Genomic DNA, 20,009 nt, shown 5'->3' with positions numbered 1-20,009 from the left:
AAGACATAGAAAATTAAAGGAAAAAAAAGCCCACAATTTCAGTGCACAAATGTAACCCTTATCTTTTCTATTTTCTGTGACATTTTAAAACCGAGACTAAGAGGAAAAAGAAATGTTACTATCAGAAAAGCAGAGCAAAGAATTTTGGTGGAAAAATATAAAAGAAAAATTCATGGCAGCAAACTGAATGTGAAAAAGTTACCTCCCAACATGCAGATTAATAAGGCAGTGAGCCAGGCAGCTAATGAATTCTTGGTCGTGGTTCCCGGGCCCCAGGATGAGGTTCCTGTTGACCGTCAGCACCCGGAGTGAATCTAGGAGAGCCACCTGCTGCGGAACGGTTTTGTGTGCCCGTGAGAACTGGTACAAGATGGTCCTGTTGAGGCAGTGATACACCGCATCGAGTGACAATCCCTGGGATCTTCGTTTGGACTAAAGATGGGAAAGCAACTATGCTTAGTAAAATGGACAAAAATAAATGGTCTGCTTCACATTCACACATCACATTAGGTCTACTATGTACCAGTGGCCATGCTCAGTATAGGGTGCTAAGTTAAAAACCAAAAAGCTCTTGCTGTGATGAGGATTGGAACCCGAGACACATAAATGTAACTTGACGAGCTGAGAGCCTCATGCCCCAGTGAGGAGAGCCGTTAAGACTCACAGAGCAGAGAGGAGTGGCCTGTCTGAGCATGTGAGGAAGTGCTGTCCAGGGAGAACCTCCTACTACAACTTGTCTGTAAGAATGATCTCTACTCAAAATGACTGGGGAAAACAAATAACCTAAAAGCTTAGTAAAAAACTTCTTTTGATGGTCTAGTCTCGTTTCCTCACTTGTAAACTTTTCTCTTTGGCTTAAATACAAATTTAGCTCTTAAAAAAAATTCTTAGATAAAGAACCTATGCATTGTATGCTAATAACACATGATAACAGCATTTCCTAGTTTCTGCAGTACCTGTTGAATAAGATTAAGCACTTGTGGCAAACCAGGTCCACATTCTTTGGTCAAAGGTACCGCACACTCACACACATGTACACACACGCAAGCACACACACACTCACTAAATGACAACTTCAAAGACCTACAATGAACGTTGTGAAAATTTCATTACAAGAAGAAAAAATTCTTTTACTATCAACTCTTCTTGTTCTGTAAACCTTTACACACAACTGTATAACAGTGTAATGAAAAAAGCCCTATCAAATTGTATCAGCTTAAGGTATTTAAACCAAAAGGAAGCTATCCAGGTATCTGGGTAGCAAAAAGCAACAGCAGTGGGGAGGTCAGTGAGAGCCCACAGCTTGAGAGAACCAGGCAACTTTACAAGGGACAAGTTGGCACAAAGCTATGGATGGGGGAGAAGGATTACAAGTGTACAGTTTTTATTCACTTTTAATAAACTGAGCTTTGTATTAAATATTAACATTATCTTATTAGTTACATTTATTTCCGATAATTTTGACACATAAGAAAAGTTTTTCAAGGAAAAACATGTACTCTAAAGCCAACAGTGACAATAGATTACCTGTGCAATTAGTTGAATTATAAAATCTATAAGAAGTTTAGATTCTTTGTTGAACATGCCTTGCCAAAGTTTGTCCACCACACGTTGTGTGAAATAAAACACATTGTTCACCAATACCTGGTAGCTTCCTCCACTGGTAATAGGCAGAGATGCATCTTCCCCTAAATTTGAGCCAGGGGAAAAATAAATATAAGAAAACTGCTATCAACCAGCACAAGACCAGATCCTCCAAAAATGAGGCTAATGAAAAATGAGTTTATCTACTACACTTAGAAAGAGGACAACTAGGCTCTTATGTACTACATTAAGAAAATATTTATGGCCGATAATCCTGATAAATGTTGAAAGAAATAATTTCTGCAGGACAAGAGAGTTATGGATTGAGAGTGTGAAGTCTCATATTGCTTGAGACAGTCTGTGATAAGCAAACAGTTCCTCAACTTAAACTGACAGCAACAGAGGATCTCTGAGAAAAAAGCTGTCAGGTTCTTAGCTTTGAATTGATTCTGCGCAACTAATAACGGGTAAAACACACCATCAGAAACAACTCTGCTCTGAATATACCTTCAAGTGCAATGAAGTCATGTAGGAGAGGACCAGAACAACTGTGAAAACGAAACTACAGTCACTGCTGGTGGGGCAATGGGGCACCTCTCCTTCCCTCCATGATTACCTTCAGTCCTGTTTCTCCTCAAGAAGGTTCCGAAGTGCCTTCCCAAGTGTTTGCTGTGTACACACTACTTCAAGACTAATTCCCCTAACCAAAATGCCCTCCATAAGCCCCTCCTTCATAGAAATTCTGGAGCCCCACTGAGTATATTATTCCTACCTAACTCTAAATTACTCCATTATGTTAAACTCTTCATTTTGTATCTTTATATAGTAAGATGGAGACTGTGCAAGTAAGATTCTTAAGTGATAAAAACAAACACAAAGTTTGACTTGACAGCATGCTTTGAGAGTTAAATGTTAAGCCAATACTAAAGACTTCTTGGCAGACTTACTTAGCAAAATAATAATAATAATAATAATTTAATAGGATGGAAGTTCTTTGATTAAAATTATTACTTGGCACTCAAGTAGTCAATATGTTAAATCGTTACTTTTCCTTCTCCTTTAAATTCTATCATTATTTTATATATAAATGTTAGCTCCACTGTAAGTTTATCAAGTTTTGTATTTTTATTGTAACCGGATAGGGACATACAGAAAAAACATCTTAATGTGTTTTGAATTTACATTCTGGAAGCCATCCTAGAGAACAACATAGGGGTGCCTGGGTGGCTCAGTTGGTTAAATGTCGGACTCTTGATTTCAGCTCAGGTCATGATCTCAGGATCATGAGATCGAGCCCCACACGGAGCCCTGTGTTGGGCTCTGTGTCCAGCTCTGCACTGGATGTGCAGCCTGTTCTCTCTCCCTTTCCCTTACAAAGAACAATTCTACTCATGGGCATATATCTAATAACTATATAAAAATATTATATACATATGTGGCCCATATGAACAAGAATATTTATAGCAGCTTTATTTCTAATTGTCTCAACCTAGCAACTACTGAATGTCCCACCACAACAAATTGGACACATTTTATTTATTCTTATAACAGACTACATAGTGATGAAAATAAATGGACTCTTGCTACAGGCAACAACATGGATACATCTCACAAATATGCTATGTGTGAGGAGCTAGACTGCAACAAATACATGTTATATAATTCCATTTGTAAAGTTCAAAAGCATGCCAAACGAACCTGTTGTTTTAGATCTCGGGACAGTGATTCCGTGAGCAGTGTAACGAGGTCATGGCAGGAGGGAAGTGGGGGAGCCTGAAATGCACTTCTGTGTAGCCTTATATAGGCATGATGGTCTGGGTGGTCATTCACGGAGCTTTATGTTTGTATACTTACGAGTATATCACAATAAATTACTTTTTAAAAGTATCAGACATTCATAGAAATGTAATCCAATTTCATATTATGGTTTTTAAAACATTGTTTCTCTTTACTTGTCCTCTTCCTGCCACCTGAGTGTACAGATGTGAACAAGCAACTTAAGTATTTCCTGTTGTTGACTCTTTATCCCAGATTCAAAGGAAAGATCTAGACAGGCCTCTTACTCACTACAGAAAAATACCAATATGAAGGAAAAATGCACAGAAAAGAAAAGATGAAGTTAAAAAGAAGATACACTAGGAATTTAGACAGAGAAGAGTTATTCTAGGTACTGTGATAAAGTGAAAATAAAACACAGTATTACCCAATAAGACATCAGCTGCAAGCAAATGGTCCATCACACTATCCAAAATATAAGTCTGGAATTCTTTTTGCTGAGTTCTTGTAGATCTTTCAGGAGAAGCCTAATCAATGAAATTTAGAATTAGAAACAAAATCAACTAAACAAAGATAAGAGCTCCAGCATAGTTATATTATCATGTTTACATAGTTATATAAAAGAAAAACCTATTGGTAAATAATAAAACGAGAAATGTGAGATGGTAGATAGGCTATGCTTTCTTTTACTTTTCCACAGAATTAAAAAGAAGCAAAAGTGAAACATCATCATCTTTTGAATCCAGTCCTCCAAAAACAGTATTCTAAAATTATAAGTATTTAATAAATATTTGATAATCTATTAGTATACCTCACTTCCAAAGACAGCTGGCAATTTATTATGAGATACTGACAAAATCATAAAGCCATTAAAACAAATACAAAACCTCAGGAACCTAGTACTCAAGGGGGTAAAGTTGATGGGGAGGGCAATATTTGTAACAAAAAGTTAACTAAGCACGCAATTTAGCTCTGAGCTCCCTCTGCTTCAAGAAGGAGGGAAAAAAAGATGATATGGTTTACGAAGCTTTTTATTGTCTATAAAAGCAGCACACTAGATTGTCAGCAAGGATGTTTTCCTAAAATTGTTCTTAGAGGAATGTTCTCTGTGGGTTTTTACAAAGAGGACAATAATAACCCTATAGGCAATACTTTTGATAAGGGTTTATACAGTGCAAAGATGTTTTTAAAAATTATCTTGAATAAAAGCTTGCAAGCACAAAGTTAAAGTACAGTTCTCAGATGGCATTTCTGTTGGTAATTAGGGTAATACAACCCAGGTGCACAAATGTCCAGTCGCTAACCTGTGAAGTGGGTGGTCGAGCCCTGGAAGCCCAGTGGATAAAAGGTGGGGAAGATTCTTTTGTCATCCTCAAATGCCAGCTTTTGGTAGGAGTTGCATATTGAACAATTCAACAAACTGACATAAATTTTTTTCTTAAAAAGAGATCTGGATGTTTTAGATACAGGCACAGTACTGATGCTTTGCAGATCCTTGAATAGACAGATCCAGGACTATGTTTATGACCACGTTACAAAAGTGGGCTTCAGACTACTGTTCTTCATTTACACTTGAAATGTGCTCCATTTTAAAAAACCTATTTCTTTCTATTCTGATTTTCACTGTGGTACTGATAAAGGGTTTAAAGGAGCAGTTAAAATCTAAATTCTATATTCAGATCAAGGATCTTATTCTAAAAATTTGGAAACCAACAGCTAAACCCAAGCTACAGCAAACATTTTTCTGTTTTGCTGGTAAGACATATTTGTTTTAAAATGACAAAATATGGGCCTAATGAGTACATTTAAAATAGTACTAGTGCTTAGGAACTGGGTTTGGTATCTATTTGGGAGAAAGTAAAGGACATGTCATGTTGTTTTTAATCTTAATAAATTTCCCTGTGTAGGCGAACAGCTAAATCACAGCGGTCAGCTTGAGCGCCACAGACACCCACCGCCTGCCTCTCCCTCGTGTTGACAGTACAGGGAGACCATAGCCCTACCAAAGGAAGAGAAAGTGAGAATGTTTAAGTGGGAAGCAGACTGATGAGCTCTTGAGGATTACCCTGTCATCAGATCAGAGACCATTTTGTCAAATAGTTTAAGCTGATCAAAGTTTCCCGGAGGAAGGCTCTCCATTCACAGGAGGATTTAAACACTCCTGAAGATGACAGTGCTCATTCTGAATTGTAACAACTGAAGGTGGTTAATGGGATAAGTAATACCGAGTAGAGTTTATCAAATCTCAACAAGACAACGTTTTGGAGTCTGTGAACGAAAGGGCCACAGAACTCAGAGAAGTAGCTTCATCAACAATATTTATCTTTACTTAATTAAGAAATATTCTTTTGTATTCTGCATGGATTGAAGGCTAGACTCAGTCACCAACACACATTTAATCTTCTGAATCCCCTCAGAGAAGCTGTTATATGAATGATTATGACCCAGAATTTATACTTGTTATTGGCTCTAATTGCTGGGTTTAAATGTTCTTGCTGAGATTTATTATAGCCTAACTTTTAAAGGATTTAAGACTTTATAAATGTATGCACAGCTGTCTCAAGGGTTTTTTTTTTTTCTTTTTAAAACATTCTATGGACTTACTATTATGTACCAGACACCGTGCTTAGTTTTTTGTACATTATCTCAATCTGCAAAAATCTCTCTTTGAAGTAAAGCTATCACCCCATTTCAGAGATAGGGTCACTGAGGCTTAGAGTGGTTAAGTCACAACTAGGATTCAAACCTCAGTTTCTCTGATGGCAAAAGTTCATGGCTTCACCCGCTATACCATACTCTCCCAACATTAGTAAAAGTCTCCATATTGAAGTTAACAAATGCACACGAGCAACTCTGCTACTGTCTCCTCAGCCATCTTTTAAATAAACCTGGTTGGCTATACCAGGTAACTGGGATGAGTTCAGGGCAGAGGGAAGATAAGAATGAGCACTGTGATTGGCTCTGGCTTCTGGCTATCAGGCATCTTCCCTACAGAAACTGGGAAGCCAGTCAACACCAGTACTCAAAGAATCACAGCCTCCTTTTTGCAGCCGGCAGACACCATGCAGAATCTTCGCGTGCAAGGCCAGACAGCCCTGGGCATCTGCTGCCCGCACTGAGGGCAGGCCGCTTTGTGGTTTGTCATGGGCTGAAGCCCTTCAAGAAGAGGATTTTGAGCTTCTTCATTCTAGCTACAATATTCCTTTTAGCTGATCTCTTCTCTCAGGTATGTCAGAGTTCTCTTTGCCCCCTTCTCCCACTTTCCATCTGTTTGTTGCCCTAGGGTCAGCCAGGGTGGACTGCACACTGCTGAGAATGGGGAGGTCTCTTAGAAGATGGGTGGAACAGAGAGTCACGAACTCCTGAGACCACAGGAAAGCACGTGTGGCATCAGACAAGCACACACTCATATGAGCTTTTCTGCAGGCAGAGCCCAAACCTTTTCTATCCATTCCCTTGCGCTTGCCTCCTGCCACCATGGTGGTATTCACAGGCTTCGAACTCCCTACGACACCTGGTGGTGACAGCAGACATGGGGAGTGGGGAGAAGAGAGGACCACCAGGGAGACGCTAGCATAGGCCACTGCAGTGTCTGAGGGAGTCTTCCGTGCCACTGGTCCCATAGTAGGAACTATAAATATATAAACTCATTTAATCCTCACAGCAGCCCTGAGAGACACGTTTTATTTTTATACCATCTGAAAGATGGGCAAACTAGAAGGGTAAAGAGAACTCACAGTGGCCACAGTCACACAGCTATAACCAGCACACATTTAATTTCTCAAGATAGATTTTGCTGGTGATTTACATACACTTAACTCCCATAAAAATCATGCAGGGGAAGCAGTATATAAATCATTCCCCAGAGAATGGATTGAGCTCAGTGAGATGAAAATGCTTATACAATAAATAACAGGGCCAGAATTCAAAACAGGTATTTCTCCCTCCTAAACCCATGCTCTTTCAATTAGGCCCCACTGTCCTCCTTATACTTAGCCTCAATGGCACACTCTGGTTAGCTTATATGAAAGGGAATCTTACTTTTATTAACTTCTAACAAAGATAATTCCACACATTCTTTTGTAGATCTAGTCAAGTAAGCACATAATCTTGTAGTGAGACTGAAGATGACTGAAGACTGAAGATGGCCTGCCTCCCATATACTGAACTGAAAATCAGTTGATTCAAACCCCACCCTTCATGTAGGTAAATGGTAAATATACAGGATAATTTTCTTCTTGAACTTCTTCAGAGATAAAGACTTCATAATCAAAATATTCAAAATCATATGCTTGCTACTTATTTTTTACACCAAAGGAAGACATTTAGTATAATAAATGCTTTGTATATTTACTCTGTATATACACTGTGTAGTAGCATTAAAGTTCCTCAAAGTATTAATTAATTTTTAAAAGCCAATGTGTATCTCTCCTATTAGATGGTATCATATCTTCATGTTTGAGAAGAACTGCTAGAATGCAGTTAGAGTTAAATGATTTAAAAATACAGAGAAGAACACACCAAACAACAATACTAAGTCTGTGAGAGACTAAAAGACATGTGAAAGGTGGTGACTAAATTTAAGGAGTTTACAACGTACCTGGGAGTTTCAATCTTGACATTCCCTACTTCTCCCTGAAATGTAACCCTAGCCACCCCTAATTCCCAGTATAGCCAGACACAATTCCACTGCAGGGCAAATGACTCTCTGCAACAATGAGAATGTTAATTCAAGGTTAATACAGGTTATATCAAACTTTCCCATTGAAAAATATAGAAAACCGAGATAAAAGACAATCATATCATCTATTAGATGACACAGCTAATCTATATCATCTAATATAGCTATAAGAATTCCTGTAAGATTAAAAGTACTGTACCGGATAAATCTCCCCATATATTCCACACATGTGTATTTTATTGTTTGGCTCGGTTATGCTTTTTTGCACACACTCTTCTAAACTTGATTATCCTGTCATGTTCTGATCACCGCCTCATTTTGCGTAGAGTGCTTCAAATTCCTACCCACTCCACTAAGATAACAGCCATCTTGCTTCTCAAAGTTTTCCACGAGGACAAGCTCTACCAGGCATGCTTTTAAACTCTACCAAATGTATTATTGATGATAATGATGGTTTTCCTGCCAATATTAAACATTGTGGTCCTGGTTAAAATGCTCAGCATGAATGGTATCTGAATACATTAGCAATTTCTTTTAATTGACTGAGTGGAGATAGTTTCACATGAGTAGGATAAAATATCTCCTGTGGTTTTAAGGTTTCAAATAAAAAGTTAACCGTGTTAGCCACTAGAGGGAGCAGAGAAAGTGCAGGTTCAGTTGCCAAATGGCTGAGAGCCTGTGGGAAGTTCCCCAGAGAGACAAGCAGCCAGTCTTCTGCACTGACTGAATCTTATTTTCAGAGACCTGGGAGTAACCGACTCTGTGACCCTACTTATAGGAAGTGACCGAAAAAATATGAATGTACAGCAACTCGTCATATACTAAATTCTCTTTCTATGACCTTTTGAGATTTTTTTCTAGGTGAACATTTGGTTTTCAGGGATGACCAATTTCTAGAGCTGGGAGGGCTCATTTTCTGGTGTGTCAGCTGCTTCACATCATTTATTAGGAGAATGGGCAGGTACGGTGGACTAAATGTCTGTGTCCCCCCAAATTTATATGGCAAAGCTCTAACCCTCAATGTGAGGGCATTAAGAGACAGAGCCATCAGCAGGTAATGAGGTTTACATGAGGTCATGATGTGGAGTGCCCATGAAAAGATTAGTGCCCTTGTAAGAAGAAACACCAGAGCTTGTATGCGCGCTCTCTCTCTCTCTCTCTGCCATGTCAGAGTACAGCAAGAGCCTCACCAAACTGGTGTCCCAATATTAGACTTCTCAGTCTCTGGAACTGGGGGAAATAAATGCCTGTTATTTAAGTCCCCCAGTCTATGGTATTTTGTTATAGCAGTCTGAGCTAAGGTAGCAAGCAACCTAGAACTTTGCTGTCTTGAGGAAAATTAAGTAAGTGCATATTAAGCACCTACTATGTGCAACACACGTCTTAAGCCGTACAGGACACCTAGAGCAATAATACTTGGCAATAGTATGAAAGAGGTATGGAAGCAGGGAGTTATAAGCTGAGGAGAGGCCTGTGTGTCAAGAGAAGGTGTTTGCACACTGAAGCCCATGGGCCAAATCCAGCCTAAGTCAGTTTTGGTAGACAAAGTCTTATTGAAACACAGCCATGCTCATTCATTTATGTATGGTCAATGGCTGCTTTCTGGCTCTAATGATACAGTGGAACAGCTGTAACAGAGACCGCATGGCCTGCACAGCTTGAAATATTTTCTATCTGGCCCTTTACACAAAGAGTCCGTCAATTCCTGGTCTAGGGAAAGGACGATAAAGGACTGAATTAGGGATATGCTTGTGGGAATAGAAAGAAGAGAAACAAACTGTTAGGGTATGTAGCACATCTGAGATTAAAAAAAAAAAATCCCATAGTCTGTAATATGTTCTGCCTGTACAACCCAGAAGAATATGAAATCTGAAAGGTATCTAGCATCAAATGTGCTTGGTTTTTAATATTCTAATTAGAAAAACAACACAAAAGAGATGTAAATGCATTTTTTTGGTGTTTACCTCCAACAAAAGATCAATTAGCGGAGTCTGCTTGCTGGCAGGAGTAAGACAGAGGTTGTCTATTATTAAGACCCGCATGAAGTCAAAAACAAACTTCTTAGCTGGGTGATTGGTCAGATAGGTCTTTGTGCCCACGTTGCAGTATTCTGACTGGCTTCTGTTCATCCCTGTGTCTGCTGCAAAGGCTTTAAATTCTTCTGCCGGAGATCCAACCTCATCATCAAGATCAGTCACCTGGTATAATCAAGCAGAAATATATGCCAGTCGTATTTGATTTTATGTGGTATTTTCACTTCCATGTTTCCTAAAAACCGAATTATAGCAGCAACAGTATTTTCCTTCAACATTTACCTCACATCAAGCTATTCAAAACATTACCTCACTTTGCTTATTCGACTCTCATTTCAAGGTAGCAACTGGGAACCACAGGTCACAGTTATTTAACACATGCTCTTTCTAGTATTAAGCTGATCAGCCACTAACCATGTTATATGTTCTATGTTGAATTTTCTCTCTATGGTGGATAACTGCACTTAAAATAAATGAAATGATGAGAATGACTGTATCTACATATTGAAATACATCTACTGAGAAGTCAAATATCACAGAATCCCAGATAAAGATCTGGCACAATGGTAGCACCTAAGGGATGATCCATTTTTGCAAATTAAAAAAACCCCCAATAACTAAATAAAACAAGGCCAAAGCCAAGCCAATTTTGAGCCAACAACAACAACAAAAAAGGACCAAAAGACAGATTATAAGCTGCTGACAAGAAAAAGATGTTGAGATAATTCCTAAGGTCTTTTCTTACCAGAAAAATTAGGATTTAAAAATCAGAAACAAGCCAGGTCATGTTTTACTGGTCTTTCTCCTAAAATTCCCCATAGTTTCATAATGAGTTTTTCACCTTCATACATGAAGAAAAATTAGTATGAACAAAGTAGTTTATTCCAGGCCCTAGAGTAAGTGGTGGAAGTAAGAGAAGATATCATGAAATTCTAAAGTATATAGAGTAATAATTGTCTTTGGGGCTTTGTTTTAAAGGACTGAAGAAGTACCTGTACTACCTATGATTACAGTCTAATAATTTTCTATTAAATTAGTATAGAATATAAAAAATAAAAATGGAACAAAGTAAGAAAAGTTGAACGAAAAAGACAAATACTGATTTCATTTTTGTATAAAGACAACCACTCCTATAATTAATTTGTAAAGACTAAGTCCAGGAGATGCCTAATTCCTGAGATTAATAAAGTGGAGACAAATTTCGGTCTGACCAGAGTTTTGTAACCTGGATACGACATTTCACAACAACATGTATGAGCACATAAAGCAAGAAATGGGTCCACAGTGACTTGGAGAGGGGAGTGATTAACCAGGGACTTCCAAGAGGACGGTAAATTAAACAGGAAGCAGGATTCACTGCTATTTTAGGGGAAAGCAGAGGGCAGTGTAAGGAGGAGACACTAGAGAATAATGGGAGAGGTGAGGCTGTAACTTGGTCAGAAGCTTAAAAGACTGGAAAGAAATCCTGCTAACCACCAGGACAGATTAATTCCAGTTTGACAGCTCCCCCACTCCCCGCCCCCTTCCTACCATCTCTGAGTATGGGCGAATGTTGAAGGGGAAGACGGTGGCTGCTAATGCACACAGGAAGTCAGGGCTCATCCACATGGAAGCCAGGTCGGGAACGTTGTGATATAAGTATCTAAAGAACTGCATCAGGGTCACGGGATATTCCCGGAGCCAGGATCCCTCCTCTTCTGATTGCCAAGGCTGTCATGAGGACAAGAAAAGAAATAATTTGTCAGAAAAATTGACACTGCTAAAAATTGCTTTAAAAACCCATTACTCACTACTTTCCTAAACTGGATATGTCAATGGTTCAGAACACTTAGGAACCACACACACAAGCAAATATACAGAAACAAATCTAGAAATAGGCTATCACAAAAACAATACTTCTAGAAACTGACAGGATGTTTGTCTGTTCACTGATGTTTTCACAGCTCAGGAACTTGAGTCAGTGATTTTGATTATTTATCATTACGAACATGAGTACAGTTGCTGCCAATAGTGGCTGTATTATCCACAAAGCTGTCCCATCCTTCATCATGGGACAGTTATGAGTAACAGAAAAGATGGGGAAGTTACTCACCTTTCCGAACCTCACACTGTCATATGTAAAATAAGAAGAACAATGCTTTCAACCACATGCAACTGCGATATTATGATTTATAATAAGAAATACATACTTGGTCTTTGTCCCATCCCATTCTTGGTACAGAGCTACTAAAACCCTCAGAATTTCCTAAGCAAGAAGAGCCATAAAGGGTGTCTTCCCTTAATCATAACAAAGGCCTTTCAACTACAGCTGAGTTCACGCTAATGCTAAGACTTTTGGAAAGCCCCGAAAGATGGAGGCTTGCTAGGGGAATCAACCACATCATCAGGGGGTTGGAACTGCCAGCCCCTAGAAGTTAGGGGGTGCATAGGTGTACTTTTTAAAAATATTTTAAAAAAATATTTTATTTATTATTTGAGAGAAAGAGAGTACATAGAGGAAAGGGAGATGGAGAAGCAGACTCCCCGCTGAGCAGGGAGCCCAATATGGGGCTCAATCCCAGGACCCTGGGATCGCGATCTGAGCTGAGGGCAGACACTTTAACCGACTGGGCCCACCCAGGCACCCAAGGGTGGAGAGAGGCTGGAGATTGCATTCAATCACCAATGGCCAGTGATTCGATCATGTCTATGTAATGAAGCCTGCATAAAAAGCCTTTAGGACAGGGTCTCGGTAGCTGCAGGGTTGGTGAGCACACAGAGGTGCTGGGAGAATGGCAGGTGGACAGTGTGGAAGCTCTGTGCCCCACCCTCTGCATGTCTTACAACTGGCTATTGCTGAGTCACAGCCATTTATAATAAACTGGTAATCTAGGAATGTAAAATGCTTTCTCGAGTTGTAGGAACCTCCAATTTATAGCTGGCAGGTCAGAAGCACAAGTGAAAATGTGGACTTGTGATTGGCATCTGGTGTGCTGGGGAGGGGGCAATCGTGGAACCGACGCTGTCTCCAGGTAGATAGTATCAGAACTGAACTGAGCTGTGGGACATCCAGCTAGTGTGGCAAAACCCCTCATGTATTTGGTGACCAGAAGTGTCAGAAGCGAAGCAGTGTTACAGCAGAATATTGGGAGTAGAGGAGACACACAGGAGTGTGTTTTTCCATAAGAGCAATACAACAACAATAATGATGATGATGATAAAAAAGGAAAAAGTGGGTTTCCTGGGTGGCTCAGTTAATTAAGTGTCTGACTCTTGGTTTCAGCTCAGGTCACAAGTTCCGCCATGGAGTCTGCCACTGCCTTTGGGTTCCGTGCTCATTAGGGAGTTGGCATGCCCTGTCTTCCTCCCTCTGCTCCTCTCCCTCCCCTCCCCTCCCTTGCCACTCCCTCTCTGAAATAAATAAATCTTTAAAAAAAAAAAAAAAAAGGAAAAGGAAAAAAGAATATATGTGAACAACACCGATCTGATACTTGCCCAGAGACCAAGTTTTTTTAACTTAGATTTTTATGTTTGTTTATGACAAGGGGCCAAAACAAGGATTCCAAAGCATTCTAAATGAATACAATAGTAATGTTCTTTCCTAAGATGACATAGGAATAGTTGTGGCTAAATTAGGTTTGTCAGTACTTGTAATCCAGTGTAGTTAGTAATTCCTCTTACAATGTGATCTTAAATTGTGTAAGCATATTAAGTTACTATTCACAGTATCCCTGTAGGATAAATAGAAACATACACTTTGCCACTTAGTCTTTCAATTCTTCATATCTAAGTTAGAAATAATTAGAATAGTAAAAACAAATACGTTTTTCACCTTTAAATGGGAAGTGATTTTCAAAGTTCAAATAACATATTGCAATAACATAGACTATAATATGTTATATACACGTATACCTTGTAATATACAGTTTTTTGTAATGTACATTTCATAACACCAGTAATATCAGTTAACACTTATGAATCACTTACTACATACCAGGCACTCTTTTAAGTGCTTTATGTAGATGCCAACTCCCCATTAAAACCTCACAACAACCCTAAGAGATCAGTTCTCCACCACCAGCATTTCATACATGAGGAAACTGAGGCACACAGAGGCTAGGATGTCTCAAGCACCAGAAAGGGATCTGGACCCGAGCAGGGCTCCAGAGTCCATGGTCTCATCAGCTGCTTGGTCCATCCTTACAGCAGAGAGCAAAAAGACAGGCTGAGCTTCCGGAGATTGCGCATTTAGTGAACAGTCACGTTACGTAAGGAGCCCTGTCTTTAAGCGCACACTACAGACCCGAGGCGGCGCCAGCAGGCTGGGGCGTCTCCACAGACTTACTGAATTCAGCATGCTGCGCAGCATCCCCAGCAGCAAGAAAGCGGCTTCTGTGCACACGTTATGGATGGAAGACACCACAGTGCCACTGGAGGCGGGAACTCCGAAGATAAACGTCCAAATGGAGTCTAGATCAAACTGCAGAGATCAGAGTGAAGGAAGATTAGCCGCCGTCAGTTTGTTTCAACGAGAGAGCCTCACAAGTTCTAATATTCTGAAAACGTCTTGGACACTAATGAGGTTTTTTTTTTCCAAAATGATCCATGATGGAGAAACAGAGACCTAGTAGGCCTCCCTCCTAAATTCTGAAAATTTGTAAATTTTCACATTTGTAAAGAAATGAGAATACTATATATCATCCTGTCTTAGGTACTTATGCAAAAATCAAGGTTTTCTACTTTTTTTTCTCTATGAAAACAAACAAAAAGAAAATACATGCTAATTAGCCAGGAGATAACATTTCAGAACTATGATTTTAATTAAGCAGGATCTTTTTAAAAAGCATGTGGGACTCACCCCCCCCCCCAACCTTGGCAATATTCTTATTCACTTTAAGGTTATATACAGATAATATCTGATGAAATAAAAATCAGTTTAGGAGACTTATTCATAGCAGTTTTATATAACACTTTATGACTATGGTGTCATGCTTATTTTGAAAAATTACATAACCAAACTGTTAAGCCTGAATCTGAAGCCTGACTTAATGTAAGGGTACAGACTTTGTTTTCATGTAAGTTTCTGTCAATTACTAGAACTGATTTGAATTAGCATTTGGCATTATGATACTAATAGCTGAGTCAAATCTGAATTCCTAACTCCTCACAGTGCCACAAACATAAGCTCTATACAGCTATCCACAATAAAGCCTTAGTATTTTTTCCTAAAGTGGATGTTATCTATCATCAAGAAATCAAAGACATTTTTGTAATCAGAACTTGCACTAAGAATCCTTCCCAATTAATTCATGGTATACACACCAATCTCTTTATTTTCAGTTCTACAGAAATGACATTATACTTCTAGATAAAATCATGTAACTCAAATTCTTCAAATCACCATTCAATACCATCCAAACTCTTTATGTATACAGAATCATACAGAGTAATCAAACAAAACAAAACAAAACCAAAGACAAAGGACTTCTTTTCATGAAAGTTTTCTATAGTATCTTCAGATTTTTCTTCCCAAATCAAACTCTAAATGTGAGTGAGGAAGGGATGGAATCCCTTTGGTTTTACTGTGAGTAACCCATCACCACACGGTGATTTTCTGGCACACAGAATTACACTTACGCCTTACTAGATAATTCCTACCTGGCAACCCTGCTTACATCGGCTGCTGATGACAGGCACACTGACCTGCAGGTTCTCAGGCAGCTCACTAACTGGCTGCTGCAGAAACAATGCCATGAGGAGAAAATAGAGAGCAGGGACATTAGTGTGTTTAGGAAGGAATGACTGAAGAACTGGGAAACCAGGAAAATGACAAGCATCCCGGTTAATCTCCCTGACCGTCGATCTCCCGCCAGCACTCCTGCCCACATTGAATCCTAAGAGGAGAGGAAATGTAACAGTAAGTACAAAATGAGTAATAGATTGCCATGCTGTATTAACAAAGAAAGGAGTAATTCAGTATATGTGACATTTCTCCCCAGAACATCCACATTAATATAGGCAATGAACTATTCCATTGTTGAATTAATCTTCTAGGTAAAAGGTCTCTTACTATCTCTGATTTCAGCAAGCCTGTCTCTTAGAATACAGGTCTTGAAAAATACCTGAGACAATCAGATACAAGAGGTAAGATAAATTTTACACATTCAAAGATAAATTTTACACATTTGAGCTCAAATGAGCTCAAATTTTCCCTAAGAATAAAGTAAAATTCAAAACATAGCCAAAAGGTAGGATGCTACCACAATATACCTTAAAAAACTAAAACTGCTGTCATATTTAGTGGATAAATGTAATTAACTATATTTAGTTAATATATGTCATTTGTCTGGATCCTGTTAACCTAGTTAACTGTAAATTATCTACAAGTTTTGAGACAAGACAAAATAAATAAGCACAATCTTTCTTCACAACATGATCTGTAGTTCTGTTAGGAAGCTGCCCAGTGCTGGGACAGCAAATGGGAGCCTGCTGTGACTGGGGCTATTCACACAGGCAGGCTTCTTCCTAGAAACATAGTCTGACTAGGAGATGGTCAGTGGGGACTGATGTGGCTTATGTAGCATCAGCCTTTCCATCACTCCTGCTCCCTCCATTATATAACTTATCAGGATACAACTTGAACATTCAGTTCTTTTGCCTCCCCAAACCTAGTGCAGCACTCAGCACAGAATAAAATGTTGGCCAGAGTTTCAATGTAAAACTTGTATGAACAGCAACCAAGAGAAGAAGGGTTGATTTTTTACTCTGAGGCAATTTTTATTTCAAATGAATATTCATTTTTTTCTTCCTATTTGTTTTTTTCTAGGATGAAGTGAGCACATACTTGCTACTATTTAAAATAATAAAACAGAAATTTGTGTCTAGCTAGCTTTGTAATGATTTCATCCTAACCAACTGCTTAGCATGATGTGAATTAATCTTCTCAAGTATGTTCTAATTAAAAAATTATATAGCAATTTACCAGCCTCTTTCATAGATTATCTCATCTCTCAAACACAATGAACATGTGAGTCAGAAATTGCTATGATCCTTTTCATAACATGGAAAATGGGCAATTTGTTCAATCGACGAGTTGAAGAGCAGTGGCACTGGGACTTGGGCCTGATGTCTCTGTATCAGAGTTTATAAAGTTGGACTGTCCCCCTTGGCCTTCCTAATGACACTGCCACATTTCTGAAAGACTGGCTGCATTAGGACACTGATGATTTTTGCTTATAGTGAATTCTAAGTGAAGTTATCAGTATAAAAAAGTCTTGAGCTTTAAGAAGTCAAAGGACATAAAGTAGTATTTTATACATTAAACAGGAAAATAAATTTTGAATAAATTCCACATCCTAAATGAAAACCAGTACATGCACTTATTTTCCTTTCTAAATTCTCACACTCTATTTTTCCCTATGATTAATCTTAAGAATACTTAGTATATTACTAACAATTAAGCCTTAATTTAGATTCAAGTAACAGCTACATGTAAGATATAAAGAAAAATTTGACAAAAACTAATAAATGTGAATAAAACACTCAAAGACATTAGGTTGTTCATCACATCAAAGAGAAACAGAATCAAATTATATGAGATACATATATGCATGTATACAAACGCACATATGTGTGTTATCATATAGGTACTTAGGGGAAATTAAACTAAATCAAATTTAAATTAAACTTAAATTCTTAGATTTCTCTTTTAGAATGAGAGCAGCATATGTAATTTCTAAGCAGGTAACAATGAAGGACAAGTAAATTCTAAGATTAGAATTGGAAAAGCTCCCTTTGCTGATGTTACTGAAGTGATACAGGACAGACAAAAGAAAAGGGGATTGACACTGAGAAGACAGTTACTTAGACTCTATTACTGTTGAGTTCAGAAACCTTATGCATTTAACAGTCTTACTTTCCCAATTAGAGAAATTAATAGGTTTACTGTCTATAAAGTATAACTTACATCTATAAAATATATACGTGTCTCCAGAATCATGAAGCCCAAATGAGACGACACATGTTAAAAGACTTTGGCAAGTCACACTGCTATAGGAGTCTTAGTTAGGTGTTCCCACCACTGTGGTTTTGATGTTCGATGAGAATCGGGGCTGTCACCTGGCACTCAGAACTCTTACACTCAGCAGTACTCACATTCCCGGCTCACTCTCCTAGCGGCTACCATTAAGGTCAATAAGTGAAATCTCTTGCTACCAAACTGATCATAGTAGTAACATTTGTAGGCTATATCCCTCTCCTAGGGTTGATGCAAAATAGTGATTTTTTTTGGATCATAAAAGTATATATAATGATACTTTAGAATACGTATTTTAAAGCCAACAATTTTCTTGAGAAATCATTTCACAGTGAATTCCTTTTAGTACAAAGTTTCTTCATTTTCCAATATGAAATAACAATAAAAGAATCTTTGTAAACACTGTCTTCCTATCATTTTCTTTGGTATTTGAGAAAGCAGTGCAAGTAGCACCTAGGTATTAATGCTTTCGCAGTTTTTTTTTAAAGAGATAAATTGCATATTCAATTTGGGTCCCTAATTGACAAGGGCAAACATGTATTCTTGATGCTTCTTCTAGAATACAATTACATATGATTTTAAGACGTATTATAAAGACAATTTTTTTTAAATGCTTGATTTAAAAACAGTAAGAATTGGATGCCTAGAATTTTCAATAAAAACATTATTTTAAATATATATAGCTCCAAAATAAGATCATTAATATGAACAGAAATACAGCAGTTCAAGTGACTCTTTAACATAGGAAACTGTAATTTTCTAGTACTACTTAAATGCTCAGTTCCATGTTGAAAACTGCATAGAACCAGCAAGCAGACAATAGGGAATTTTGGCTAAAACTTCAAGCTTAAATATTTGAGAAGCAATACAATGTAACTGTTAAAAGCAGGGCTTTAGATCTAATCAACCTGGATTCAATTTTTGACACTTTCTAGCTGACAAGTGACTTCATCCCTATGTCTCGGTTTTCTCATCTCTAAAATGAGTATGATAGTTATTTATATCTCATGGACTATTGTGAAAATAAGTTAATGGTTGAAAATGAAAATATCTAGTAACTGGCACAGATATAGCATGAAAAATACTGATTACTATTAATTTAGTTTTGATAATTTGCTAACTACCTACTTATAGATCAAAAAGGGAACTACAAAACAAAAGGACTGTAAGGAATTCCCTTAGTTTCCACATCTCTAATATCCTGTGTCTGCCTTCCATTTGCTTTGTAATTTAAAAAGCCAAATTTGAAACTAAGCTTTTTATTCATTTGTTCATTCATTAAAATTCATTATTCTGGGGCATCTGGATGGCTCAGTCAGTTAAGCATCTGACTTCAGGTCAAGTCATGATCTCGGGGTCCTGGGATGGAGCCCCACATTGGGCTCTTTGCTCAGTCAGAGGCTGCTTATGCTTCTTTCTCTCCCTCTCTCACTTGTTCTCTCTCTCAAATAAATAAAATCTTTAAAAAAAAAATCATGATTCTTAATGATTGTCAGATAAATTTAAGAGTATAAGCTTTGATAAGAGTTAAAAACAAAACGAAAGATAAGAGTACAAGAGAGCTTATTTTAAAGCAGCTGATGTTAAGTCCCATACCTAATACAGTTCCGATCTTATTAGTTAAGACAGAATCTGTCTGTTCCAGCCACCCTCCACCGCTGAGTCCTTCCTTAAACTTGAGGAGGATAGACTGATTACTCAGTAGCACAACAAGAATCCTCATGGCTGCCGTAACTGTGGTGGAATGCAAGTGTTCTTCCATAAACATCATAATCCAGTCAAAACCCAGTGTCCTGACCAGTTCTTCACAAGCTCTATTTAAAGGCAGATGAATTAAGAAGGAAAAAACAGAATATTAATTTCAAGGGTTAGGACTCAAAATTTTTTAAAAAGTAAGAATAGTTTTGTTCTCAAGGTATTA

General features: G+C 38.1%; 1 protein-coding gene across 9 annotated transcripts in view; it reads right to left on the bottom strand.

Moving 5' to 3' along the window:
* WDFY3 (WD repeat and FYVE domain containing 3) overlaps positions 1 to 20,009 on the bottom strand; it is a 274,260-nt gene that overhangs the window by 60,654 nt on the left and 193,597 nt on the right. For 5 of the 9 annotated variants that reach the window (XM_082726684.1, XM_082726677.1, XM_082726678.1 and 2 more), the window contains 8 exons: positions 19,685 to 19,902; positions 15,712 to 15,947; positions 14,399 to 14,533; positions 11,605 to 11,784; positions 10,006 to 10,239; positions 3,788 to 3,887; positions 1,528 to 1,688; positions 203 to 432 (listed from right to left, as the gene is read on the bottom strand). In XM_082726684.1, the coding sequence (XP_082582810.1) occupies positions 203 to 432; positions 1,528 to 1,688; positions 3,788 to 3,887; positions 10,006 to 10,239; positions 11,605 to 11,784; positions 14,399 to 14,533; positions 15,712 to 15,947; positions 19,685 to 19,902 (1,494 nt within the window). The remainder of the gene's footprint in view (positions 1 to 202; positions 433 to 1,527; positions 1,689 to 3,787; positions 3,888 to 10,005; positions 10,240 to 11,604; positions 11,785 to 14,398; positions 14,534 to 15,711; positions 15,948 to 19,684; positions 19,903 to 20,009) is intronic. The other 4 variants (XM_082726676.1, XM_082726679.1, XM_082726680.1 and 1 more) reach the window with 1 other exon arrangement.

This window comes from Mustela nivalis (genome assembly GCF_964662115.1).
Source record: "Mustela nivalis genome assembly, chromosome: 4".
NCBI lineage: Eukaryota > Metazoa > Chordata > Mammalia > Carnivora > Mustelidae > Mustela > Mustela nivalis.
Note: the sequence above shows the minus strand (reverse complement) of the source record. Positions and strands in the feature narration are given on the sequence as shown.